This window comes from Eleginops maclovinus, chromosome 10 (assembly GCF_036324505.1).
Source record: "Eleginops maclovinus isolate JMC-PN-2008 ecotype Puerto Natales chromosome 10, JC_Emac_rtc_rv5, whole genome shotgun sequence".
NCBI lineage: Eukaryota > Metazoa > Chordata > Actinopteri > Perciformes > Eleginopidae > Eleginops > Eleginops maclovinus.
This window is the reverse complement of record NC_086358.1, coordinates 6,273,289-6,300,583: the sequence shown is the minus strand read 5'-3', so window position 1 is coordinate 6,300,583 and position 27,295 is coordinate 6,273,289. Positions and strand designations below refer to the sequence as shown.

The following is a 27,295-nucleotide window of genomic DNA, read 5'->3' as shown; positions in this document are numbered from 1 at the left end:
TCTGAGTCAAAAGCAACTTTATTTTCCTTTAATCCAAGCAGCCTTTTGACATAAACGCAAGTTAATTTCCATCATCTTTGGACCGTTCAGCTGATTAAGCACAAGTTACATTTGACAGGTCCAATTGATTCTACCAAAGTCATCAGAAATGTTGTTTTCTTCGCCCGTTTTCACAGGCATTTACTGGTCAATCTCATAGTCGACCGGTCCTGAGCGGTCTGATCCCTGAATGACAATATGTTCTGGTCACATGAAGTGCACCACGGCGGAAAAACTCTCTTGTTCTGCCAATTAACCTTCATGAGTGCATGCTTTCCAAGAAACACCTCACATTGACCCGGTTCAAAATAGCAGATTGTTGCCATTGTTGGAGCCATCTTTGCTAACAGCTGCACTGTGTAAATCCAGCACCCCATCACTTACAACACTGTAGTTTGGCCTTTACTTGTTATCATCTGTTTCTTTCACTGGCTGTTTTGCAGGCAGGGATGATGGGATAAGTCTGTGTGACCATTTAAGGCTTTCGTAATGGAAACGTTCAGGCCTAATACCTCTCGTTTCAAGTAGCCAAATCATACTGTATGTAAAGTTTCCATGTTTGCTCATATCAACCTGGTGTGCTGAATACCCTTGAGGGGATTTAGCTATCTGTGGGTCATGAGGCAGTGAAGGAATAATATTAGAGCAAATGCAAGAACATGGGGCAAAATGAGTCATCTGTTATGAGAAAAAATCATAATTTCTAGTAAAATAACTCAAGAAAACATAATTAATCCTGCCTTCGGTGAATTTTTTTTTCCCAGTCTAAATGACGCAAAATATGTGTTTAAAGACAAACAATGAGGTTCTGCCTTTACTGGCGGGGGGCATGGATTTAAACAGAGCTGAGGGGGTTTCCTAAGCCAAAGACAGTTGGGAACCAGTGGTTTATATGACAATATAATCATGGTCATATGGTTATGACCTCCCAAAGGCATCCAGAGGTTATCCATGATTCACTCAGATAATGAGCCTCATCACTTAAGCTGTCACCCGCTCTCCTCCGAGGCCAGGGCTAATATCTGCAGCCAGCAATGCATTGAGCGGTTACATGAGCGATAATCCCATGCAACGCTGACCACCATGATACATTACTGTAAGCATATGAATGATTAGATACTTATTCAGCATAATATTGAAGTGCACTGTACTGTGGAAGTTCTGGAGCGGGTGGAGAGAACCAAATGGCTTTAGAGTCAAAAGGGCCACTTCTAACTTATATCCATTAAAAACAAACACTTTTTGCTTAAAGTGCAGCTAGCGGTCATTTAAAGACTGTTTGCTTAAGGGATTAAGAAAAAGCTACAAAAACAAAGAGGGGTTTTATTCTGCACCAGGAGACACCAGGCCTTGAATTTATCATCATTCAACTCTTTAAAACACTTACGTAAGACAATTGTTCCTATTTGGTTCCTGAGTAGTACAAAAAAAACGATGTGAAATCCACAAACAAAACCACAAAGCTTCTAAAACCGTTGGCAGGACAGCAAGCTATCTTTGGTCGAGATCAGTTCTTACAGTATTTATTGCAGACGGCTCTTTGGTACTGTCTCTTTCATCATCCTCTTCGCTTCCTGCTTTTTCCTGAGTTCTTTGATAGCGTTTATAAGAGGCAGTCAGGGCTCAGTGCCACCTGCCCAGGTAGGTGAGCTCTGCAGGGACACAGTCTGCGTTGAGAGAGGTCGGAGCCGGCACAACTGAACAGCAGAGGCTCCTGCTGAAGGCCACAGTGTTGACCCCAAGGGCTGTAGGCAGGAAACAGGTGGTTGACTTCCTGTCTGGTGCTGGAGCAGCCTAACTTGAGTCTATGAAATGGGAAATGAAAGCATTTTAGTTACTGAGTTGGTATTACTTTGGTCTGATATTCTGAATAACTAGCATATACTGACTAATAAAATTAGCTGATTACCTGCCCTGCCCAGTGTCTTAAACTGTCTTTTCTCCCAACCTGTACAGTGTGAAGATTCCTTACCTGGCAAACCCAGCAGGAGTATTTAGGTGGTGAAACAGAGCGGGCTCACACACGAGGGAGGACCGTCGACACACACTATCGCATGACTGACCCAGGGGACCCAGGTGCACCCTGAGAGCGCATTCTGGTGGCCAAGTAGGAAGGGATTTACTGCAAAAGTCCTGGGGGGTATTTGAGTGGAAGAAAGATGAACATTTTAACCAAATTACAACTAAATGTTTTGTCTTTTTTAATGGGTGAAAACATTTAATATTGTCACAAAAACTCTCTTATAGTTCATATATAGTAGTTTGCATAGATTCATATTAGGAGTCTAATGAATAAAAAAAAGAGTGCAACAGGTCTATCCTACACGGCTCAGTCTCTGTACCTGGTGTGCAATGTATTCACGAACCCTCTCCAGCATTCCTTCACATGTGAACTCTCGGGGAGTGAATGGCTTCACCTGTGAAAACATACACATGCACTTTTTACACTGATACTGCAACTTTAATGTATAGGATCATAAGGTGTTTGGTTATATATACGTGTATACAGTAAAACTGCTTGTTCTCAGGTCGCCACCTCTGTGCTTAAAATGGCTCTGACGGCCTCCCGTACTTCGGTCTTGTTGGACACATCCACAGTCCACACGTGGGGTTTGCCGATGAATTTCTCGGCATAAGGGTGCTGAGAGGAGATCTGTCATCCAAAGTGAATTACTCTCTTAAGATTTAAATATTTGATGCACAATATGTGTATTAAAATCTAGAGTTTGAGGAGTTATCTACCTGTCTTGTGGTGGGCTTGCCTTTGTAGAAGTCGTTGTTGTCTGATGAGTGTGCTGGATCAAATCGGGGCTGAAGGAAGACACAGCCTAGAGCTATTGCCTCAATGGGAGCTGGACCCTCATAGGGGAACCCAAGACCTACAAACACCTGAGAGGGAAACATCAGATAACCTTTTTAAAATAATCAGATTCACTGACTTCACTCTTCATTATATGAGCTCTTATCTGACCTTGGCTCTGCGGAGAAGTTGTAGGAAGTGTTCCTGAGTCAGCAGGCCGTGGTTTCTGATGAAGCTGGGCAGATTAGAGGCGAGTCCTGAAGGCTGATAGACTGTAGCGTGGGTCTCCAGCTCTTCACTGATCACCTCCACATACTCAGATTTACCCTGTATAGACACACAAAGATGCAGGATACCGACATCTTAAAAACAACACACAAAACATCTTGCTTCTTGATGTGTTTGTTATCAACAAATGTTCTACATACATTTGCTTTCGTTCATTATACCTTCCACATGTAGTCCTGTTTGCCGTAGACAACTGCTATCCTGTCTTTCTTGTAGGTGTCTGGCTCCAGCTCTTCCTCCCTTACACCCTCCTTCACTGCCTCCTCACTCACAAAACCCAGGAAGGAGTTATCAGGAGTATGAGCTAGACAGACAGAAAGTTAGATGACATGTAAAATATCATTAAATTGCACCACAGATATTGTACTCAATCGTCTATGGCCTGAACCTGCGCACAATGAAATCCCCAATCACAAAATAACCACACAAGTACCCAGAGCTACTGCATTGCTTTATTTGTGAGTATTTGAGTCTTAAAAGTATCCTTATTTTACAATTTCCTAATCAAAGATGGAGAATGCAAGCGCACCCATCTTAAGCAGTGTGGAAAGAGTATCAGCAATATTACGGACAAACCTTAACAGTTGAAAAACAGTTGAGATTTAAAAACGGTGCGAGAGGGAAAAACATGCTGTGCCGTGTGTAAATCAGCTGTTAAAGGAAATGAGAAGTTGAAATATATGTGAGGTTAACGTCTGGCTGTTTGAACAGGCAGCTGACACCTGACACACTAAAGAAGGTGTGAAAGATGAGTATTTACTTTGGTAGGAATGTGCTGGCAAAGGTGTGTGTGGACGTGTGTGCAAGCATCACATTGAGTTGTAAAACGTGTGTGTGTGTTGGGGAGGTGTGCGGGATATGTCATTCTCTCCTTTCTCAACGTTTAAAAGAGCCAAATCCTCCTCGTTCACCCGTACTGCAGCACATTATTTCCTCCTCGTTCTTTTTCAGCTCCATTTCTCCTCACTTGTCTCTAACACCTGTCTGGTCTCACTATCAGATTAGCAGAGCCATGCATCTACGCACTGATACGATCAAGATCACGCAATATGGGGGGTCCGGAAGGAAGCTACAGGGGAATGAGTTTCTTTTGCTTTCATTGTTTTTGCTGCCTGTTTACCGTTCTGCTTCGTCTTGTTGTCTGTTTAGCTTCTCTAATCGACTATCTTCCTCTCTCCATTTCAAAACAGAAGCAAAAACACACGCCTGCACTTTTCTCAAGCGTTTTTCCTTTTTTCTCATGTCTTTGTTTCTCTCTTTCTGCCTCTTCCCAAACATCAGCTGACATCCATCCCTGTCTCCCCCTCAGCAGGACAAATAAACAGTGTTTCAGGCTCTCGGCCCAGTGTGTCCAGCTTGTGTCCGTCTCTGGCAGGGTGGGAAAGATGACATGGAGAGGTGTTGGAATGAAAGCTCTGTCTGGGCACCAAGTTTATTTGACCTCAGCTATTAATCCTCCTCTCACTGTGAAGATGCTTGGAAGGGTGTATGTGAAAGATCAGAGCTGCAAATCTGCAAATGTGTGTATTGTGTAGTGCGTGTATCTGATTCGATGTAGCATACAGTGTCACAGCTTTGTTCTGCAGACACAAATACACATGCAGACTTACGAAACATGGTCATGTACTGCAGGGGCTGCAGACCCCAGCTGCCCCACAGAGTTTTATGTCCATGACTGCGTGCATAACTCCCCAGGTTAAAGGCTGGCTCAGTGCCAAAAGAGTCCAGGATTCTGAAGCGACACCTAGAGATAATTTCAAAAAGCAAGTAAATCACAAAATGTATCTTACATTGATAAACACTGGTGTTCTACAAAAAGTATTTGTATCTGTGGTCGTACTGGTAATGCTTGAAAGCCAGTCCCATGGCGCCTTGAAGGTGAGCGAGGCCATGGTAGTCAGTGTAGATGAGGTCAAAGGTCAGGGGCCTCTGGATTGGACAACTGCCTCGGCCTGGCACAGCCCCTATCAGACTGAAACAACCACAATAAACACACATCACAGCGTTAATCACTAAGCACTAACTTGTATTTTGTGTCAAAGTCTTTGTATATGACAGTGTTGCAGACCTGTGGAGTTGTTGCTGTGAGGTGCTGAAGGTTATGTTGTGTCCCAGGATTGTCAGGGAAGCGCTGAGGTCAGCCCACTGGACCAGCTCCCCTAGAGGACCCCCTCTCTCCACCAGAGCCTCGAAACGCTGGCCAACACTTCCTGCCAGGGCCCCGGGATAAAGCAGCACCTGGAGGATGGGAGGTAAGGGCCGTTTTAGTGCCAACATAAACTTGTAAACAGAAATTGTTATATTAAGTATGCATGTTTTCAATGCTTGTTATTTCTGCTTTAAAAAATATGCAAGACTATTGATATCTAATAGCTCACTTCATATGACATTCTTGTCCTTAAAACTTCTTCTTATGCTCTTATGTCTTCTTCTATGTGTGAATATTGCATATATGAATAATGCAAATACCTCATAAAAAAGCAGGTAAGTGGAGGAAAGGGTAACTACTTCTAACTATATTGTTTATAGAAGTGATTTTCAACTAAGTATGAAAATGTGTTGTTTTTTTAGAAAATGTTATAGAAATCAGTATCTACACACTAAGCAGTTACGCAAACGATATGATCACACAGGCTGAACATATGTTGTGGTACTGTCTTACAGGTTATACCTTCATCTGGGTCGAGTCCGTCTTGTTGCTGCTCTGCCTCATCCTCTCAGCAGCCTGGATCCACCGCTCAGACATCCTCTCCACTCTGGACCGGATGAAGTTTAGAGCAGGACCGCTGTTGTTGCTGATGGCCGCATGCAGCGGGCTCAGATCTGTACGTATATTAGCCTGTGTCGAATCACAGTGTCGAATAGTGAGGTAAGTGTGTACATCTCTTAGAAATAATAATAGTAGTATTACTGTTTTAGTAGAACTAGAGTTGGTAGTGTAGGTACTATTCAATAGGCACTTTCTGAAAGAAGACATTTTATGAATAAATAGCCCGTAATCTCAAAATTGACTAAAGCTTGAAAAAAACAACATTACAGCCCATAGTGTCTTGCCTTATTCCACATTAATAGTAAATAAAAAGTCAGTTGAATGAACTTGCAGTGGTTGTACCTTTGTATAGGAGTGAAGTTTCTGGTGCCATGGCAGTGCAGAGTGGTTTCTTCCAGGAAGAGGGGGACAGAAGTCCTCTATTTGGCTGAGGTATGTCAATATGGAGCAGGTGGTACCATCCACCCCATAAAAAGCATAACAGGGGTCTGACTGCCATCGGGCCCGCAGGAACTGCCACAGAGACGGATGTTAAATCAGCCAAAATAACAAGGCACATTTTTGTCGATGCAAACTTTTAATGCTATACAATATGTACATGCTATATTGTAATTCCCATTATTTTAAAATCCAGCTCATAGACTGGGAACTAAATATGAAATACTATTAAAAAAAGTAGAGGTAAACACTTCAATACCGGTTTAACAGTGCACACACAGAGCCATTAGATTCTGCTACCACACTTTCTCACCTCCACTTTCTCCGCACACATCGGATACGCCTGATCCGTTGGCACCTCACACTTCTCATTGGGCCCTATGGGCGAGATATTAGCCATCACACAGTTATTCTGTTCAGTTTTTCATTTTGAATGCATCATTATTCCACCGTCTTGGCTTTAGAAACAGAAAGCACATTGTGGAGTCGACTCAATGCGGGTAATGAAGAGCAGTGGATAATAACTTTGATATACAACCTCTAGACTGAAATGTTCTCAGTGAATAGCAGCCATCACACAGCAGGACGTATAGTGCTGCCATGCATGTAAGAGGCATGAGAGTAGAGGCAGTGTGTTCTCAGAGGCCCTTTCCCGTAAGCCCCCCACCATCTCTAGCCAATGTCAATCAACTGGAATGAACACACACGCTCACACACACCTGACCAACCTGCCTCCTACCAAACATAACCTTTTACAATGCCAGCCAAGGCCAAAATACACAGTCCTTAACTATGTAAAACAACGTAGTATAACCGGAAAAAAAAGATAAGAAAACTCGGAGGCACAGCCGAGGTGTGAAAGCCTAAAAACAGTGATGGGCTGTACGAAAAAGTGCTCGCTCTGCAAAAACAAGAGTAGGAGTAGACAAGTTGGTGAAAGGACTCCTGGGTAATTTGGTCCTATTTTATGGGTGTGAGGTAATGTGAGAGGTGGAGGGTAAGGGTGGGGGTAAAGACTGATGATGGGGAAGCATGTGTTTGTGTGCATGCGGGTGGAATGTGTGTGCATGTCGACAAGTGTTTTCCCTCACATTTGCACGGCATGGTGTCTGTGTGGCCTATATGAGTTACTTTTTTGGGAAGGGATGTAAGCTATAGACTCTCAACCCCACTGCCCACACACACACACACACACACACACACACACATACACACACTTCCCCTCGCGTGCCAACCAAGGTGCGTAACCCGGCTCTCACCTGACACCTCTCCGGAGGGTCGAAGTTTTAGATGTAAACTTTTTTTTCTTCTCCCCACGGCCGGTTGATCGACACTGGCTCTGTGGGACTTGTTAAACTTCTATTCAAGGACTTCATCCCCCATAACCACCTGCACCCACTGCCCTCTAACCCCCCCATTCACACCCTCCATTATCACAGCTTGTTAATTTCACTGTGTGGTTAACCCTTCATTGAGGCTATGAACCGTGCATTTGGCTCGGAGTATCACGCTACCAGCGCAGTAAACCACAGAAAAGCTTGCAATTACTGAAGCTGCCAACATGCAGGGAGGGGAGAGTGTATACATTTGGTGTAGTCAGTATGTTAAAGCATATTATAGCTGGAATTAACCCTTAAGTCTCGGATTTAGATCAGGCACTGCTTTTTGCAGTGTACATATAATAAAAGCTAAACTTGGCAATATTTGTACAAACACCAGCTTTCTAAGTCTAAATCCCAGTCTTTGGACCAAGTCAGGGTTATTTAAACCACATAGATCCTCAATATCTGCAAAGATCCTATTATTTTTACGTGTATGTGGACATGACAGCCATGACATGATAATTCCAATCTCAACACTTAGATACAAATCTGTCTCCTGAAGTCCTCATACAGAGAAAAGTAGGTGAAATAGAAGCAGATCCTTTGTCTTTTAGGTCTGTCCGTTTTTTGCATTTTTAATAAATTGAAGATATTTTCTAAAAATTGTCAATCACAGTGACACTTTTGAAAAAAGGATGTTTTGCACAAAGGGAATTATTTGAGCCAATGTGGACTTTGTTTGCCTTCTTTTTAAAAGACTTGTAATATATGGTACATATGAGTATGCCACGACGCAAGCGTTCAGTTAACACTTTGATGAGGGTTTACGTAACACAATTAAGTTATAATGAAGCCTCGGTGTGTTTGGACAGCGGGACATGTAATGGTTCTCTGCAGAAATGTATTACGTATGTATTACACACTGAAAAAAAGGAAACGTTGACTTTAATGAATAATATAATATAATATAAAGTTTAAATAAAAAACATTAGATTCAACTTAATATAAATGCTTTCGACTAACCTAATACAGCTATGTGAAATCTGTTAACATGATATATTATTTAAAGTCAGCGTTTCACTTTTTTCAGTCTTCAATGTAATGAGTGATCAACAGATAGTTAAGTGTTCGGACTTCAAGAACACATGTTCATTCAACACCAAGTCTAGCTGTATCCAGGCAATTTGTCACAACAAAATAAAAAAAAGTAACAAAATAAAACAGAATCTGAGATACATATGACAAACAGCTGTGCGTGGCTTTACCTGTGTGTAGAAGGGCTTCAGGTGGGGATGGTGTATTAGGCTGATGGTGCTGGTGGCGGCTGAGATGGTCAAGCCTCATAGAAACTCTCTTCAGCTCCTTCTCCATCAAGCGAGCTAAGTTTAATTGGTCTTTTCTAAAGCTGAAAAACAAACCCACATAGTAACACTGCATGAACAAACACTCTAAGCTTTATTATGTGTGTATAGGCTGCAGATGTTATTGAATACCTCTGCAGTAACAGGCTGAGATCATCTCTGGTCAGCTGGGTGACATCCCTGTCTCTGCTCAGCCTCTGCACCTGAGTGCTCAGAGCCTCCAAACGGATAGCGAGGCGGCGAAAACCGACTCCGCGATGACCTGTGACATAAAGTATACAACATGGCGTGTCATGTATGTACAGTATCGAATGTTAACCCCCTAGCATAATGTTTAAGCGGTAATACCGTGTATAATGTCATGGCAAATCGTGTTCTGAGGATCACTAAACAGCAGGGTTATGTAATGCTGTTTTCTTAGCCTGATCTGCTGAAAAACCAAACAGCAATTATGTGTATTTTCCATGTTCCGTGCAGGGGGTGATGGAATATAGTCACCCATATAGGGAATTTTATTTAGTGACTATTTAATGAAATATAAAAATGTCATAATTCCTGACATATTTAACTGGAGCTTTGTGGTCATCTCATGTTGTTTTATGGTTTCAGAGGCAGCCCACACACACATGCAGACACACAGAGAGACACAAACATACAGTATGCATTCTTGAATGTTTCCATAGAAATAGATGGTTGAAGGCTTGAGCCAAAATAGCTGACCTCCTATTCACTAACAGCACATTTACATGGATTTTCCTAGGGTTTGTGCACCCTTAAAACGATGCGACATCTCTTTGCAGCCCCTTGTCATATGGAATTACCTTGATGCAGAACAGAGACAGTTCAGTTTCCCTTCGTTTTTTTTGAGGCCCGAAGAGTTGTACAATATTTTACAAGGAGAATAAGACAATATTAGTTAATGAAGTAATTTAGTGTGAGAGAAATATGTATTTTTTCGTTAAGATGTATTATTTATTCAACCATCTTTGAGTCACTTATGGGGGTGACCTGTCCCTTAGAATGGGGAGTCTTTGCCTCAAGCACATCAGTTGTGGGTGTTAGGGAATATTTTGTGTAAGCTTGTAACCTTTCGCTCAGGCCTGTGACCTCTTCACACACATGACCATTGGTCTCCTCACAGCTGCTTGTGTACTGCTTGTTTTCAAGCTAGCCAGTTGTGTCCTTCCTCCCTGTCCTCCTCTGGCATAGGATAATGGCCTGGCAGGTGCTGTTATCTTCATTAAGGAGGGGCAGCCTGGGCTTCCGAAGCCTTGTTGTTCCCACAGTGGGTACAAGCTCATGCTGACCTAAGATTGGCTTCATTGTTTAAGCACAGCTAGTTCAGTTTATCTGGCCCCAGATGCTCCGGTAAACACCTTATTTGTGATCTTGATGACAGTTTAAGTTAGGCGTATTGTCCTAGATTGTTTAGTCTGCTGCTCTAAGAATGTTGATTACCCATTTGGAACTAGTTAAAACCTCTTCCTATCCCTGAGATCTTCAGAATTGGTTTGGCATCCGCTGTGGCAACTCGTGTCTGCAGTAAATGTCTTGCCAGTTCTCCGGACGTAACTCCGAATAAACCCAACAGTGTTTTGCCATCAAGTTCCTGCTCTCCAGTGTCTCTGTGAGTTTCGTCTCAATTGCTTCAGAGGTTTTCCAAGTCTGATCTGTGTTTTCTGTGTTTATAACGTAGGAGTAGGACAAAACTAATTTTTTCCATCCTAAAATGTTCGTTTTACTTCATCCAAACAGAACACAGTGTACTCGTAGAGTAAACCAAATAAAATCATCTCCTGCCAATTCTTTTTTTCCACCTGTTTTTACTGATGACAAGTAACTGATGATTCTGGCCAAATAAATAAATCTCACTTGCATCTAAGGGCTTCCATAATTAAGTGCATTCAAAGACAAGGGCTTCCCAATTTTACCAGACTCATTCCCAAATCACACGTTTTTCTAAGGCCATAACAGATAACCCACCCGTGGTTTCATTGCAACTAATTTAACAAGCAATGTTAAAGGAAAAGATGACAGTACCACTTGTTTGTCTTGGTTTAGCTCTGATAGGCTGTAGAGTGTTAGTGTTTTGTTAGCCACATAGACTTTGTAGCCAGCCTTCTACTGTAGTTACCAGACATAACACTGAAAACAGTGAATATGCATTTTAAGGCCTGCCGGAGGGTCCTAAATAAACTATATGAGATGGCAGATCAAAGGTGTCTTGATTGAAACATCTGTATGAGGCAAGGAGGACTGTTAAAAGACTTACGTTGGCAGTAAATGAGGAAAATTGAGTGTTATATTTGCTGGTGATTTCAGGGTTGATTTGAGGTCAGAGTCGGGGTTTCCTTGGGGATTGAGCTTTAACTTGTGATACACAGTAAAAATCCACCAGACGGGTGATGTCACTTTGTCTCTGTTTGCTCAGCTGACTCCCAGCATATCACTACTTAAACGCACCGGGACCCTTTGGGCACAGACGCAATGAAAGATGAATGGGGGAGAAGAGGTTGGATTCTGTAACAATTTAATGCCAGTTGTGTGAGGTAAATACATGAGCACATCATTTAAAAACTCATAAAGGTGTATGAGCAGCTTATAAAACCATGAGTGGATATGTGTGAGTAGATTTGGGCTAGCGTCCCTTTTATGTTTCCAATGCTTACTTGTGTGTTTTTCTTTTTATACATATTTGTTTGTGTTGGAGGGAGCCTGAAATCTATGATATTCTCTAACAACTGCTTCTCTGTAATTGTTGTGCACATGAAAATAAATCGAACTTGAAACCTGAAATGTGGGTGAAACTATTTTCAGACAGCAAGCAAACCAGTTCAACTTGAATTATCTCGTGTCACTTCCAGGGTTGTGGTGAAAAGGGATGATTTTAAGATTGAATGTAACATGAAATGCCTTGGGCAGAAGGATAATGATTCCCACAGAATGCTTGGAAATAAGCATTTGGTCAGTTTGAGGAGGATTAACTGTGTGAGCTGACCAACCGCTTCCCCCATGTGGTCAATTTTCCAACACAACTACTGCTGGGTGGCTCTTTGTACACAACAACTCGTGGTGGGTCCCTCAAAGCACAGAGCTATTGTGGGACTGAGTTTATATTGTCTGCTAAAAACTATTTTTCTACATTTTGAGAAGAAAAAAGATCAGGATGTTTGGATAAAAAGTGCTTTCATGTGATACAATTGATATACAGTTTCTGATCTTAGTCTTAGGATGCTTTTACTGACTGTGGATTTAAACAAAATCCATGCATTGGCTTCTATAAAAGGATTCAGCCTGTTCCAAATAATGCAGAAGTGAAAACAATGTATTTGAATTGAGAAAGACCGCCCCCGAGCGGCTCTTGTAGCATCTAGTCTCCAAAAAGCTCCTTATCATTTGAGGAGGTTTAAAAATTAAAGCCTGGATATGTTTTAGCGCCAGAATATGCAAATGTGTTCCTCAGAATGCTAATTTGACAGAAAAACCTTCTCTGCAGGAGATTGTTGACAACATTTGTCTCTTCCTTGTAAACCAGGAACAAAGCTTGTCTCCTGCCCCCTTAAATTCCCTCCTTTAGGGGAAACAGTTTAGCCAGACAATTGTTGGACATGAGTATCTTGACCGCAAACCCACAACTGTGACACACATGAGAGGACCCTCCGCGCATTGTGTACAAAGCGTGGCCCAACACTCCAAATACAGTTTGATCAGCTCTTATCCCCTGCAAATACAGAAAATCTCTTCTGAATATGCGCACGGCTGCTCTATTTCTATTATTCATAATCTCCATGGCTTTGGTGGGTCGATAAAAACACATTTTTATCTGTTATTACAAAAGTTTTTCTGCCTGATTTTTCTAACAAAATCCACTTTTAAACTTGTGTTTGTGTGTGTGTGTGTGTGTGTGTGTGTGTGTGTGTGTGTGTGTGTGTGTGTGTGTGTGTGTGTGTGTGTGTGTGTGTGTGTGTGTGTGTGTGTGTGTGTGTGTGTGTGTGTGTGTGTGTGTGTGTGTGTGTGTGTGTGACCTTGCTCCTGCTCTTCCGGGGACCTGCCTGCACGTTCCTCACTGGTTATCTCTAGAGGCACCCAGAGGCTCTGCAGCAGCAGGGTGAAGGCAGAGAGGCACAGACAGAGCACCAGGCATCCACTAGAGGGCACAAAACACAGATAAATCACCGGACACGCTGCAGCACACAGCACAGCATATCAGTGGCTGTAGTGGCTCCCCATCCTTTAATTTCTGACAAACGTAAGTACCCCAGGACACAATTTCACGCAAGTTATAACTGGATGTTTTGTTTAAGTGGACGAATCTGAAATTTAAAGCATTTATCTTTTACTTTCAGCTAATCATTTATGATGTTGATCCAGTCATTTATTACTTTAAGCTTGCCATTCCAACCATATATCCAATAGTTGTATTACTTAACTCTTTATGTAACTTTTTAGAAAACCCAACTGTTCATCCATTACAATTATCTCCCTGATTTTTTTTGAACAGTCTGCTTATTTCATTTGACTCTAATTTCAATCAATTATCAACTCTTGTTTTGCCAACTTAATTTTTTACTTGTCTGCTAGCTTACAACTATTTTTTCAAAACATCCCAAATGAAGGTGTAACAGCTGCCTATATATGTCGATATAGTATATATATGTATTATTTTTATCAGCATTTTTATTAAATTACTTTAATCTAAAATTATTTTCATAAAAAAGAGTTGGCTTAAACATCTCCATCTTTATATTTTCTGAATATGTTTATTGGCCACAAATTGGACATGACACAAAAGACCACCTTCTAGTAATATGTATGGTTACGCTACATAAATCTCCTTTAAACTTCAGATATTTGACTTTAAGAGCGGATCTGATGCGGTAAAATCGTACAGCCTGACGTTGCCTTTTACCAAATACATTGAGAATGTGGGGAAGTAAGTTGTTCCATGACTTCACGTGAGGAACCTGGTGTGTCAAAACAAATATCTGAAGCGTGATGTGCCATTTTATCATGCGTCTGCTCCCTGCTTCAGTGTAACTGGAGCAGAGAGAGCAGTCACTTTGCTCTCGCTTTCATCAGGCCAGTAAAACCACCAACCCTTAACCAACGAAACACGGTGTAGCCAAGCTCAAGAACAAGCACTAAAAGATTCAAGTATCTCCTAGAGCCCATAAAGCTCCAGATTCAGATCCAAACCAATTATTTCCATTTCAATTTATCTGTCTGCATTTCATCAAATTTGCCCGAGCACTCATCACAACGTCTTCGGTTTAGGGCAGTTACAGCATGGAAAAGTAAGAGATCTGCAAAGCTGCACAGGAAATGATATTTTTACTTTACTTTGTAGGTGATGTCACATAGTAGGCTAAATAAAGCTAAGTGTCAGGGCAAGCTGCAGGGAACGGCTAGGATGGGATCAGTCACTTTCTTCTAAACACTTTTACTCCTTCCTGGCCATTGATTGGTCGCTGACCTAATGACAAAGGCTTACCTGCGTGGCCGCAGTGCAACATGCATGGCCCTCTGTTTTGCAGGATGCTGGATCTCACTGTCAAAACAGGGACATTGCAAACTCCTGTAAGGTCAAACCGCTCAGTGATAAAGACAAAACACAATTGCTCTATTCTTACACAAATACATTTCCTCTAGTTGGGTTGGGTTTAAGCACCAAAGTTCCAATAGAGTTTCTTTAAATTGTAAATGAATGATCACACTTTACACATGAATTGCGTTAAAGTCTGAAGGAATAAATAGATTTCAAGGAATGCTATTGCCAGCAAGACTGGCCATGAAAGCCTTTTCAGCCAGAGTGTGTAAAACAAGTTCATTAGACTGACAGTAATACTGAACCTCAACAAAACCAAATTGCTTTCGGTGTCACTGTGTGGCAGATAGAGAGATGTCAATAGCTTGGCACACAAAACAAACCAGCACAGGACACACACAAAAAGACACACACACACACATTCTCACCTCCTTGGGTCTCCGTCCCAACCCACTTGCAACCATCAGGCCCGTTCTCAAAACACACAAAGTGAAAAAAAGCAAATAAAGTCGGGGCTGGGAAGTATCTTGCCTCCTTTTTTTGTCTCTTTTCGCTTTTCTTTCCCTCCTTCTCTGGCCGTGCCTTTTCTCTGTCTCACGGCCTATGGGTAGGCATCCTGCCGTTGCCAAGGTAACCTGACTCCCCTTTAAAGGAAACAATACCCAGAGTGCTGCTCAGGCCTTTCAGATACAATGGAGCCCACGCCATTGGGTGACACAGTTTCTTTCAGTCCCGCCGGCTAGACTTAAGCCTCGGGTTGTTGAATTGATACTCAAGCAGGGAGCTGATTTAAATAGCTCAAATGGTTCAAACCTTTGGCACCGAACGGCACAAAAGAGACAAAAGACAGTACAGATGTAATGACAGTAATAATGGTAAACATAATAATACACCCAAGAAATGACCCAATGGAAACTTTAAAGAACATTAAGTTAAGTTAAGTTGTAATTCGGACTTGGTGTGTTGTAACACAGTTGTCAAATAAATAAATCAGGGAGTAATTTATTCCTTTGGGGGGGGGGGTATTTTAGTTCTTGAGCTTGAAATGTATGCAAGAGAAACCCTACCAAATGACAGAAGGCTTTTACATTTTTGAGTAGGGTTTACTGAGCCACAATATTTAATTATAAGTCACAATTCTTGTTTTTTGGAAATCATCCACTTTTGGTGACAATGCACTTCAATTGGACGAAGTCTCCCGGGTGCCTGAAAAGAGCGCCATAGTGCCGAGGCGATTTTGCAGACCAGAAACTGCTGGGCTTTACATAAGCAAAGGAAATACATCTTAACCACAACAGTTTTATTAGAGCCTGGTTACTCTAGCAAAGCAAATACAACAAACATTTGCTTCTGAAAAGGGAGATCATGAGAACAAACATGCAACAGTAATTAGGAGGACCTCAGATCACAGTGTCATACAGCACGCTAAAAGTTTCCACTCCACTTAATCTAATTAACAACATCCCGTTTGGATAGAGTTTGATAGCACCAGACTTCACTCAATCAGCTGACATGATGCTATAACAAGAAGGGCTCCAATTTAACCCCAATAAACAAGTAGGCAGCTACAGTATTGAATCCTGATTGGCTGACAGCAGCAGCTCCTGTGTGTGAGTTGAGGTTAACCTGCTGAGGCTACAGGAAGTAATTCAACTGCAATTAAACTCATCATATAAGCCTTGTATGGGTTTATGAAGAGGAACCTATGACTTTGAATGCTTAATTTTTTAATAATTAGATGTCTTCTGATTATGTTTTTTGAATAAAATAATCAATAACCCAACCACGTATTTTCTTATTTAACTTTGATTTAAATTAATTTAATGACAAACACAACTCGTAGGCCTTTGCAAAGGAGATATGATGCCATCACAGGCGACCAACTAATGCCAAAGCAACAACACACATATACGTATACTTTATACAGTATATATATATCATGTTTAATTGTTTTTAGACGTCTTAATGTGGAAATGTTACTCAATATACCTTTAATTGTACTGTACAAAGTCCAATCTATTGTCTAACACCTTAATTGAGTTGTGTTGAGTCAAACCTTATTCTTTCTTATACACAAAACCACGGGACTTACTGTCGAAGCCATGGGAAATACAGGGTTCCTCAGATCTCACAGGCTGCATCTGATATGAAAGTATTTCAGGTCCTTGTTCTGTGTTGTCTTGTGACATTGTACATGTGTATGTAGTCTGTGTGTGTGTGTGTGTGTGTGTGTGTGTGTATATATATACACAGGTATGTGTGCACAATTGTGTGCATGTGTGTGTACATGTGAGATAGCAGGATGGGGTGGAGTTACTGGAGTGATGTCACGCAGTGTGTGTGTGAGCGGAAAGATTTGATGAGCATAAACCTTTGTAAGCTACGACCTAAAGGCTTACTGGCTTTACACCCATCTGTCTCGTTCTCTCTTTCTCTGACACACTCATACACACACAAACACACACACATACACAGACAAATACGCATACACGTACACACACACACACACATACACACACTGATAATCCATTACTTTTTTCATGAGGATCCTTTATGATTGTTTTCATAGTCATGTGACATGATTGCTCCTTTCATTCCGACACACTTTAGGGCCTGAATGGTCAGTTAGCTGTTTAAAGTGGTTGATGATGAGGAGTGCATCTTCAACATAAAACAATCATTAAAATGAAGAAGAAGGGAAATACTGTGCAATGATTGAGACATTTTTTGTGATATTTTAGGTGGGGAATTACCTCATGCTTCAATCCAAATGCTGCTACATCTTTGACTCAAGCTGATAGATTATTTACACAATTCTATCACACAACAGCATATAAAACTCAACATTTGTATTACATTTGCAGTACTGTGGTCATGGTAAACTAAAACATGAACAACATCAGCCGTGTTTAAGAGGCACTGGACAAGGCCGAAAAGCATTTTGCCCTGACTTGTTGTGGAAGGCAACGGTGGCTCCACAATTTAATTACCGGTAATAAGTGTCATGTGTTGGGCGGTTGTGTTTAGACGGTTGCTTTGAGTGCAGGACAAAGGATGCGTTTGTTGGCCTTGCTATGGCACTTCCTGTCCTCTCCCAGTGCCATCACTTATTTGGCAGAGCATGTCTGCAAGTAAACAAGAAAAATCAGTTACCGCGATCTGCTGTGCAACCTCATTCTCACAGCACTGGAAGATAACTTGTAGAGGTAAACTATAAAAGGAGCAGACTGTAAAATGGGACGTTATATGGGTAGTTTTATTATCTTGTGGCATTCCTATAATACTCAAGTAAACTATAGTACTGTAAAATGTGTTATAATTATTCTACTTTAAGAGCCAACTGAGGATCCACCTTTTTAATTTGGTTTGAATTGAATTGTATTTATTTTTGTTTTATCCAGTCCTTTGTTAATTACCTTCTGTTGATATGAAGTGTTTTTATTTACACACTTTATTGTTGCTCCGATATAACCTATTAGAGGTGTGTTAGTATTGTTCTTTATCTTTCTTATGTTTTGTGCATGGAAAATGCTATGTAAATAATGTTGTAATACCGTGTATAAGACTATAATCTAGTTGTTTATCTTTAATGAAAGTCTCAAAATCATCAACCTGTTTCCTTAGAGAAGTTTTTGTGAATTAACCAGAGCAGTGGCTGCTATATTTACCCAGCCCACCTGAGCCCATCTGCAGCAGGGCTGTCACCGAGGAGGGAAGCACTGCGCATGCGTGAGGCAACTTAATATGAATACTGCTTCACGTCTCAAGACATCTCACATCCAGGTAAGGATAAGGACAGTTTACTTGTTGTCAGTTATCTCTCTTTTATTTACCAGTGGATGCTGTTAACGTATTATATATTCATGTGGCCAGCTTTGTGTTTCTATGCATCGCTTTTCCACAAATTGAAGCTGAAACCTCCCCATATCAACAAACTCCAAGACAGCCTGCGGACCAAATTCATTTGTGGTTGGTGACATTCATGCTAGCTGGTGCAGCAACCGTAGCAGACATATTCTACTGGGCTTTTCTTTCGGTTGTCGGTCGATATTTGCATGGCTTCGTGTTATGTTGTCTGGCTGCTAGTTTGTCTGGTGAAGGTTAGCTGCTTACATGCACTGACAGGAGCAGCTTGCTAACGCTAGCAATGCTAACCAGGCAAGTGTGAATGGAAAAGGGTGTATCAGATTTGCTCGGGCGGTAATATTAAATGACCCGTGTGCACAGGCTACTATCACCCCTGGTGGCTTGCTAAAGCTAATAGGGTATTTGACTGAATAATAGGAATCTTTGCGTGTATTTGCAGCTGTCAACCCAGTGTGTGGAGACACAGCTGTACCCACTGATACTTTGGTGTTACCTCCAGCTCGGGGATAAGGTGGCAGAACCTGTAACGTTAGCCATTTCTGTGCTAATGTCTATCTGCATTTATTTAGCCTACAGCAACGTTCCCCTGTCTGTCTAGTTTTGCAGAAGTAGAGAAGGCAGAGCTGTTTTCTTAAGACTGGTAGACAGCTTCCTCCTCCATTCAGTGCCTTAAGCATTCATGTTTAGTTTGGACATAAATCCTATCTGTATACTCTTGGATTGTGGCATGTCATCATATTTGTTTTAATAATGTAACCAAATGCATGAAGACATTGAGTGGTCATTCAATGCACAATGCATAAGGCAGTTGCCTACTCAATGACATCTTTCATCTATTGCACAGACACCAGAGTGTGTGTGGATCTTTATGTAAAGGATGTAGGTTAACCCTTATTTTGTCAATGGGGGTGACCTCAGTTTAAATGATCAGCACTAAGGTTTAAGGACAAGCCAAATAAACCTAAGCTTGTTGGTTTGGCATCTTACACAACATCATTTTAAGTGACTGTAACCTGAATGCTGCCATGCCTCCCTGTATGAACATATAATGGTTTGAGTGTACTCTGCTATTGGGTTCAAGGCCAAGGTATTCACTTTATTGTCAGGGAAGCCTTTGGACATTTTAGTTTGTCGTTAAGTCTGATTCAAGTTTGACTCAGACAAAAATAGATCCTGTGTCAAAGGTAAATTGGCAACATTTAGGTAAACATACACTTTTAGCAGGACAGCTAATCTCTCTACAGACTCACCCTAAAGGCTTCCAGTTTCACATGCAGTAACGTGTTTAATGCACCTCCATGTGATCTGAGGGTGTTATGACATTATGTTATTTTCAGTATATAGCTAGTGATCTTTGGACAAGCATCTCCATGTGACCTGAGTTGAAAAACAGTGACATGATTTAATGATTGTACAGCTGTTCTCTGTATACTGTCCTTTAGCGTGTGATCTTTGGACATGAACGTTCATATTTCTTTTAGGCGTTGCAGGAAAAGATCAGATTATTGTATGAGAGTCCATTAAAAACGCAGTGACAGTAAAGATGTGTAACATTTCCCTCTCCACCATAATTCACAATTGAATTTGCTTTAATATCATACTTTTCCTCGCCAATTAAATCTGCCCACGATATATTTGAGCATTACCGCACATCTGGAGTTTTTCTAGATATTCTTGTCCTGCATTCCGATCCAGCTACGAATTTACTTAATTAGTTTTTCGCTTCAGATGAAATGCATGATGAACATGCTCTTTTCCATTGAAAGATCTTAACCAGAGCATAAATCTGATTTAGCGAAATTAGTACAGTTTTTCTGTGGCCTTTTTCCCTTGTAATTGCATCTTGTAGCAAATCACCTCTTACCGAAACGAATATTCATTAGCGTCTCTACTTAGTCTAAGTCTATGTATTCTCCTCAACTAGTTGACATCATAGACTCAGATGTGGCTAGATATGTGGGCTCTGTAGGCTTGAGGGAATTCACCAAAGACTGGCTTTCTTAGGTATTTAACAAGTTTAGTCTTCTTACTTCTCATTGTGCTTTGGCGCCTCTGGCAGAATCGCATTTATTTATTCATAAAACATGTTGTACGCTGATGCACATTCATCCAATTTTCCTTTCTTTGTCTCTTCCAGTAACCATCATGGGCAGTTAATAAAAAACAGGCCAGTTATCTGCTGTTTGGAGGACAGAAGGTTAGCAACACTCGGAGCGTCCCTCCTCTCATCACACTCAGGCCGTCCAGCAAGTTTCCAGCACCATGGCTGAGGAAGAATATGGCAGCTTTGTGGACTGGAACCAGATGGGAGATCTGTCCAAAAGCAGCGGGCCCACCAAGGTGGACTGTAAAGACCTGAAGGAGTTCAAACAGATGGCTCGGCAGGGTTACTGGGCCAAAAACCAAAAACTACGGGCACAAGTCTACGAGCAGCTCATCAAAACCATCCCCTGCCGTACAGTTACCCCAGATGCAGCAGTATATCGAGACATTATGGGAAATGCAGGCACCAAGAAGCCCTCCTCCAACTTCCCACTTCCAGAGTTTGTGGATGGAAATCCTCTGCCACGCCACTGCCTGAAAGCGGAGGCAGTATCCTCAGGACATCAGATAATAAACTGCGTGGCTGGACAGTTTCCAGATATCTCCCACTGCCCGTCTCTACCTGCTATTACTTCCTTGCTCCTGCACTTCAGCAAAGATGAAGCCCAGTGTTTTGAGCACGTCAGCCGCATATTAGCCTGCAATGAGCCCGGCAAACGACTGCTGGATCAGACTTTCCTGGCCTTTGAGTCCAGCTGCATGACTTTTGGCGACCTGGCCATCAAGTACTGCCCTGCCGGCCACAAGCTGATCGTAGCCACAGCCCAGGACGCACTGGAGGTTTACTCAGACTGGCAGCGCTGGGTACTGTTTGACCTGCCTTTCAGCCACATGGTCAGGGTCCTGGACGTCTACCTAGTGGAGGGCTACAAGGTTCTCTTCCGTGTGGCTATAGCCCTGCTCAAGTTCTACCGCAAACATAAAGCAGGGGCCGTGGGAGGCGAGGGCAGCCAGCCGCAGGATTCAGGAAAAGTTAGGGCTGACATTCAAGCTTTCATCAAGGGCATTGCCTCCACCGTCACCCCCGAAAAGTTGCTAGAGAAGGCCTTCTCCATCCGCCTGTTCAGCCGTAAGGAGATCACCCTGCTGCAGCTCACAAATGAGAAGTCCCTGCAGCAGAAAGGAGTGACTGTCAAACAGAAGCGGTATAGTGAATAATAGAGTTGTTTGTGTAGTAAAATGTGATCATTCTGTTCTTTTATCCAGGATCTAGGCTTCTTTTGGTGGCCTTATTTTAGCAAACCTAGTGCATGTCTAGCATCATTAAGGAAGTGGGATCTATCACAAGGATATTACATTTTTGTTTTCAAATTGTCTAAAAACTGGCAAGAATTTCCTGTTACTTTTATGGTTTCTTCTCTGGCATGCTCTGGTTTTAGGTTGCTCTTCCACCCTTGTCTCAATTGATTATCTTGTTTCCATTTTGTTTGGTTTCTGCCATTTCTTCCCTTCGCATCCGCCATCTTCTATCTCATCTGCACTTCACTCCTGTGTTTTTCTTCATTGGCTTTTCCACAGTCCTAGGTGGGTTCTGTTCTCTATCCTCCTCTCAAAATCCATCTCTAATTCTTTCAAATTAAGCTCATTCACTCTTTAAATGGATGTGATTTTACACTGGCAATTAAGTGTATCACACACTATGATGTCAGCTGATTGGCCAATATCCCAAAACTTTCAAATGATTCTGTTTGTACCTTTAATACATTCACGTCATAATCTGCTTTGACTTTCTTCTCTTTTGAAGGTTAATATATCAAAACTGGGCAAATTGTTACTTTTTCTATGTGTCTGTATTTCTGGGCATCTCCAGGCGGAACGTGCAGCTGGCTCTGAACCCCGACACCTTCTCCTCAGAGATTGTCAGCGCCAAGGAGATGCGCGACATCTGGTCGTGGATCCCTGAGCGCTTTGCCCTGTGCCAACCACAACTCCTTTTCACCACCTCCAACCATGGGTGCAGTCTGAACAGGTACACCTTCTCTCCTAAACACATTATCAAGCTTTTGCCTGCTGCCATAAATTGAAATGTTGAACCCGTTTGGCATTTAGTCTTTGAAATGATGGCCAAAAGTCTAAAAGGAAGAATAATTGTGAAGACAGAAACCAAGCTGTAAACCAAAGTCATATGAAGCAAAGCAAGAGATAAAAAAAAGGAGATTTCTGAACAGAACACGATGTCTCTGCAGTAACCAGCTGGCGTGCTATTGTGGAGCACACGTCATCGGTCTTTAATAAAGTAATTATAAGCCATTAGCTGAGAGGTTCGGTATTTACTTCAACAGCGACTTGCTTATCTGTGCATTCACATATGCTAAAGTAAACATAGCAACCGAAAGGTGAATCCTTAACTCAACTTGCACATTTTCCTCCAGGTTCTACCAGCATTGTGAAGGCTACGAACCCACTCTGCTCCTCATCCGGACCACAGATGGCGATGTAAGCAACAGACACACACACACACACACACACACACACACACACACACACACACACACACACACACACACACACACACACACACACACACACACACACACACACACACACACACACACACACACAGGTAATGATGAAAATGTGTACATTTATAGACATCCTGATAACAAATCCACCCGGCAAAACGACTCTGTACTTACCTATACAACCATTTTTTTGACTTCCTAAAAAGGTCCACAGGAGCTTTGTGCACTTAAAAATAGACTTCAGGTTGTATTCTTGTTCTTTGAATTGGTGTCAGAGGTCATGACACACACACGTGTCTTATGTTTGGATTACAGTGCTACAGACACATCCCAGCGATACGATTTCAATATTCCACTAGTAGCAATGTTGAGGTATTTTAAAGAATGAAGCCATTGAAGATCAAGAACTAAATCCCAATGTTTCATTCAAATTCTGTTTTTGCCTCAGGTATGTGGAGCCTTCCTGTCCACAGACTGGGAGGAGCGGAAGAGAGGAGGCAACAAATTGAGCTTCTTTGGGACAGGGGAGTGCTTTGTCTTCAGGGTGAGTTTATTTCTAGTATCTTGACTTATTGGTTCTCTTTTCGAAGATAAATCTTGTCTTTTTTGTGTATTTGAAGAAGCTTTTCTAGGGATCAATTAAGGGGAGGTTTTTCCTTTTGAGCAGTAACACCCTATAGCCACCAGAGGGAACCATCCACTGTGTTTTCACTCTGATTTCATCGTCACTGCCCTCATTTGGCACATCAGACTCCTATTTGGAAAAGCCTGTTTAGTAGGTCCCAATTCATTACACTGGCATTGTCATGTCTGCTGAAACAATCACACGTGACCCCATCCTGCTTTGAGTTATAATAACACCTGGCTAGAAATAGCAGAACAGACCGATTCTCTAATGCCTGCTGTATGAATTATTTACTGGTTATCTGTGTTGATGCACAGCCGTGGACAGTCTAGGCTCGTCCTGCACACTTATACTTCAGATCGGACACTCCTGTAACCGGATACAGTAGTAACTGGTCTGGCCCTCACCTGACACCAGGAGGAAGAAGGGTCAATTAACGAGGGCCGATGTCTATCAATTGTTTTTCAATTTAATTGAACGCTCCACTCAAACATTGAGATTGTAAAAGATGTGCAAGGAGACAAGTACACGGTTGAAGTTTGCTGCACACATACATATTTGACAGTTGTTTCACATGAAGAAAAACCAACTACAGCTGGAATTGCTAATCCTTGTGGATAGTCTTGAAATGAGAGGTTTTAGTTTGTTTAAGCTCATTCCTATGGTGAGGTGCATATCATTTGAAACCAGTTCTCCCAAGATCAGTTTAAACATGCAGTACAGCTAAGGTTACATTATCCTCTGACTTGATAGTGTAATTATTTATAGACCAGAGAGCAAAGTTAACAAAGCAGCTATTGTAGAAAACCATACAATGCAACTCCTTTATGTTGGTTAAACGTGTGCCGGGAAGGAAGGAAGTATCCCTTATGTTAAGCATTATGTAATGCAAATACATTCAATATTAGATTAATGAAATGTGTGCTTCTCAGATGAGTTATCAATAATAAATGGCTGTCTCTCTTGACAGATGAAGCCAGAGATGGAGCGCTTCGAGTGGGTGGTGATCCGCCACCCTGAGTTAGCGTCCTCCAGCAACGCTCAAAGCCAAGAAGAGCCGGCCTCCTCTGAGGGTCAGAACTCAGACAACAACGGCTTACAGCAGCCAGAGAAGCCTGCTGGAGACCTGTCGCCCTTCCTCTCCGCCCGCCACTTCAACCTGAACTCCAAGAACACTTCCATGTTCATGGCCGGGAACTTTGACTCCATCATAGTGGGTGAGTGGACAATACTGCGCGGTATTGTTGTGTATTTAGCATTTCTGGTCCCCGTTTTAGCGATGCAATTCAAAATCAATATATTTTATTACCTCTACAATGTATACATTTTAATAAGCATGTTATATATTGTAGTACAATATGTACATATTCACTTTAATTTCCTTTGTTTAAAAAACATTATTTATATAATTCTATTTTAAATTTTATTGGACATTTTACATCTTTTTTTATTTTAATATAAATCTTTATTTTATCTTTTTATTGAACTTTCTTACTTAAACTTGTTGTTTTTTTATCATTGAATGGAGCAATTGACTCAAAACCCAATTTCAAGTTTTCTGATTCTGATTTTTCTGGACAAATGAATATATTTTTCTACCGAATTTCATTTTTTATTTCATTTTTTTCCCTTTCTTAAAACATGTGAAAATGTGGTATTTTAATGTCAACCATTCATCATAATGAACATTGCATTTTGACGAGAATTTACTGCAAAAGAAAGGGAAAAGAAGAGCCTTTATTCGTGTTACATAGACACGTTGTACTTAATAACTTCTAGCTAATTAAACTGTGTGCTCTTGTGTCTTATCAGGGGGAGGCGACGGTAACGCTCTGTACATCGACTCTGAGCTCAACCACGGCCGCGCCGGCCGCTGCGCCACCTTCGATAACCCGCCGCTGTGTGCCGAGAGCTTCCAGGTTTCACTGCTCGAAACGTGGGGCTTCCAGGATGGCATGGCCTCATAGGGCTGTACACAACACAACACACACACACACACACACACACACACACACACACACACACACACGTAGAATAGATCAGTACAGGCATTCACTCATTCATGTTGACATATTTTCACATTTAAACATAAGAAAACCGAACATTTAGATACAATGTCCAGCAAAGTGTTCGAGGTGGGAAACACAGGTATGCAAACAGATCTACATCCGTCCTGCAAATGCATATATGATTAACTATTTTTTATTTATTAATGCAGTATATCCAGATTTATGAACAACATTTGATAATTGTATTTGTTTTCTGTTTATTTTTGTATTTGCAGATTTGTTTTACGGTCTACTCATGATGTTAAAGTGTGGTAATATTTACAAAGTCAGGATCAACTCTAGATAAGGAGGTTAGTTTATATGTTGGCTGTGGTTTGTTCATGTTCACACTCAGCTAAACATTTAATTTTCTTAATGTAACGTCAGTATTTTATGACCTGTGGTTCATTTCAAGCTGCCAAATTGTCTGTTAAGCAATCTGAAGTCCTTAAAGTTTACCAGGCCATTAGATATTAGGAAAAAGGTGTGAAGTCATGAGTGAGTGGGTCAGATGTGTTTGTAAATGTTGAAAACAATGATTTAATCATGGTGTTAGTGGAGTGAGGTCAGCTCAGTTTTAATTAAGTCCTGACGCATTTCCCCCACTTTTATGTTCTGTAAATATTTGGGAGATCTGCTAATGTGGTAACTGTTTGTGAATCAATGGTGAATTTAAGTGTTTCCATTTTGTACCATATGTCAAAGCTTTCGTTTGAGTGAGAGGCAGTTTCTCCTTTGTGTCGTATATGAATATTTGTGTGAATAACAGAAGAGTCTTAAGGCATTTTTGGTTTACAAGTAAAGGAGATAATGCAGTTTGCTAGTCAATCACTTAGTCTTACCCTGCTTCTTCCGTCCTTTCCCTGGTGAAGATAGTAACTAAAGAAGTCCAAATGTGTGCCCTGTTGGCAAAGTGTTGTTGGGATGAATATAAATGCTGTTTTTATGTGTATGTTCAAATATGTGCTCCAGTGAAATATCAACTGAGTGAATACAAATGTACCAAGTGAAAATACAGCACCATGCTTTCAGTACAGCAACGACTTGTTGTTCTGCTGCTTTGTCTTTTCTTCAAACTCTATCACATCTCTGTCTCTGCAAAGAGAGGGGGACATTTCTTCAGACTGTCGCAGAAGTGTGTCAGATGCCTTAAGGTCAGCTGACCATAAATCTACCCCCCCACACACCACACACACACACCCACTCACACACACACTAATCCTGTTTTACTCTTAGTAGATACAGCTAGTATACCTATTTGCACAAATGACTGTTAAATAATGACACAAATAGAAGTCAAAAATACATGTCGTACATTAGTTATGGTTTATTTATGTTATATCTACATTTTTAATAACAAAGACGAATGCAAACTGTATTTTACTGATTTTAAAATATATATTTTCTTTTTTTAAGGGAACGTATGGCTGCAACATTAATGTGTAAACTCTATATTAGTTTGACAAGGTGATGAGAAATGACATTGTTGCAAAGGACACTGTGGTCTGGTTCTAAAAACACTAACTGTATGACTCCTAAATCACTCATACACACTTTTGTATGTCTGCTTTGGTGGAAGCTGATGGTGAACTGCATGACTGGAAAACTTTTAACAGAGATGAGTCAA

The 27,295-nt window shown here is 41.3% G+C and overlaps 2 protein-coding genes across 5 annotated transcripts; one reads left to right on the top strand and one right to left on the bottom strand.

The window, feature by feature from the left end:
* On the bottom strand, window positions 1-16,790 carry LOC134871357 (alpha-1,6-mannosylglycoprotein 6-beta-N-acetylglucosaminyltransferase B-like). 2 transcript variants are annotated; one of them, XM_063894106.1, is made up of 18 exons: window positions 16,656-16,790; window positions 14,510-14,566; window positions 13,044-13,165; window positions 9,151-9,280; window positions 8,923-9,062; window positions 6,649-6,713; window positions 6,240-6,410; window positions 5,799-5,966; window positions 5,196-5,365; window positions 4,968-5,099; window positions 4,738-4,871; window positions 3,289-3,431; window positions 3,011-3,166; window positions 2,782-2,928; window positions 2,576-2,692; window positions 2,382-2,456; window positions 2,012-2,172; window positions 1-1,844 (listed from the first exon to the last, which is right to left on the bottom strand). In XM_063894106.1, exons 2-18 carry the CDS (start codon window positions 14,533-14,535, stop codon window positions 1,643-1,645), a joined length of 2,259 nt encoding a protein of 752 aa, XP_063750176.1. In that variant the 5' UTR covers window positions 14,536-14,566; window positions 16,656-16,790; the 3' UTR covers window positions 1-1,642. The 2 variants fall into 2 exon arrangements, with proteins under 2 accessions (XP_063750176.1, XP_063750177.1); XM_063894107.1 differs by lacking the exon at window positions 16,656-16,790 and adding an exon at window positions 14,992-15,062.
* Window positions 6,315-26,704, top strand: tbc1d24 (TBC1 domain family, member 24). 3 transcript variants are annotated; one of them, XM_063894109.1, is made up of 9 exons: window positions 6,315-6,329; window positions 13,099-13,267; window positions 18,236-18,346; window positions 20,568-21,678; window positions 22,344-22,502; window positions 22,906-22,969; window positions 23,444-23,539; window positions 24,591-24,837; window positions 25,433-26,704. In XM_063894109.1, the coding sequence occupies exons 4-9, from the start codon at window positions 20,693-20,695 to the stop codon at window positions 25,585-25,587; spliced, it is 1,707 nt and encodes a 568-aa protein (XP_063750179.1). In that variant the 5' UTR covers window positions 6,315-6,329; window positions 13,099-13,267; window positions 18,236-18,346; window positions 20,568-20,692; the 3' UTR covers window positions 25,588-26,704. The 3 variants fall into 3 exon arrangements, with proteins under 3 accessions (XP_063750179.1, XP_063750178.1, XP_063750180.1); XM_063894108.1 differs by lacking the exons at window positions 6,315-6,329; window positions 13,099-13,267 and adding an exon at window positions 17,679-17,769; XM_063894110.1 differs by lacking the exons at window positions 6,315-6,329; window positions 13,099-13,267; window positions 18,236-18,346 and adding an exon at window positions 18,362-18,532.
* Window positions 26,705-27,295: the final 591 nt, after the last annotated feature.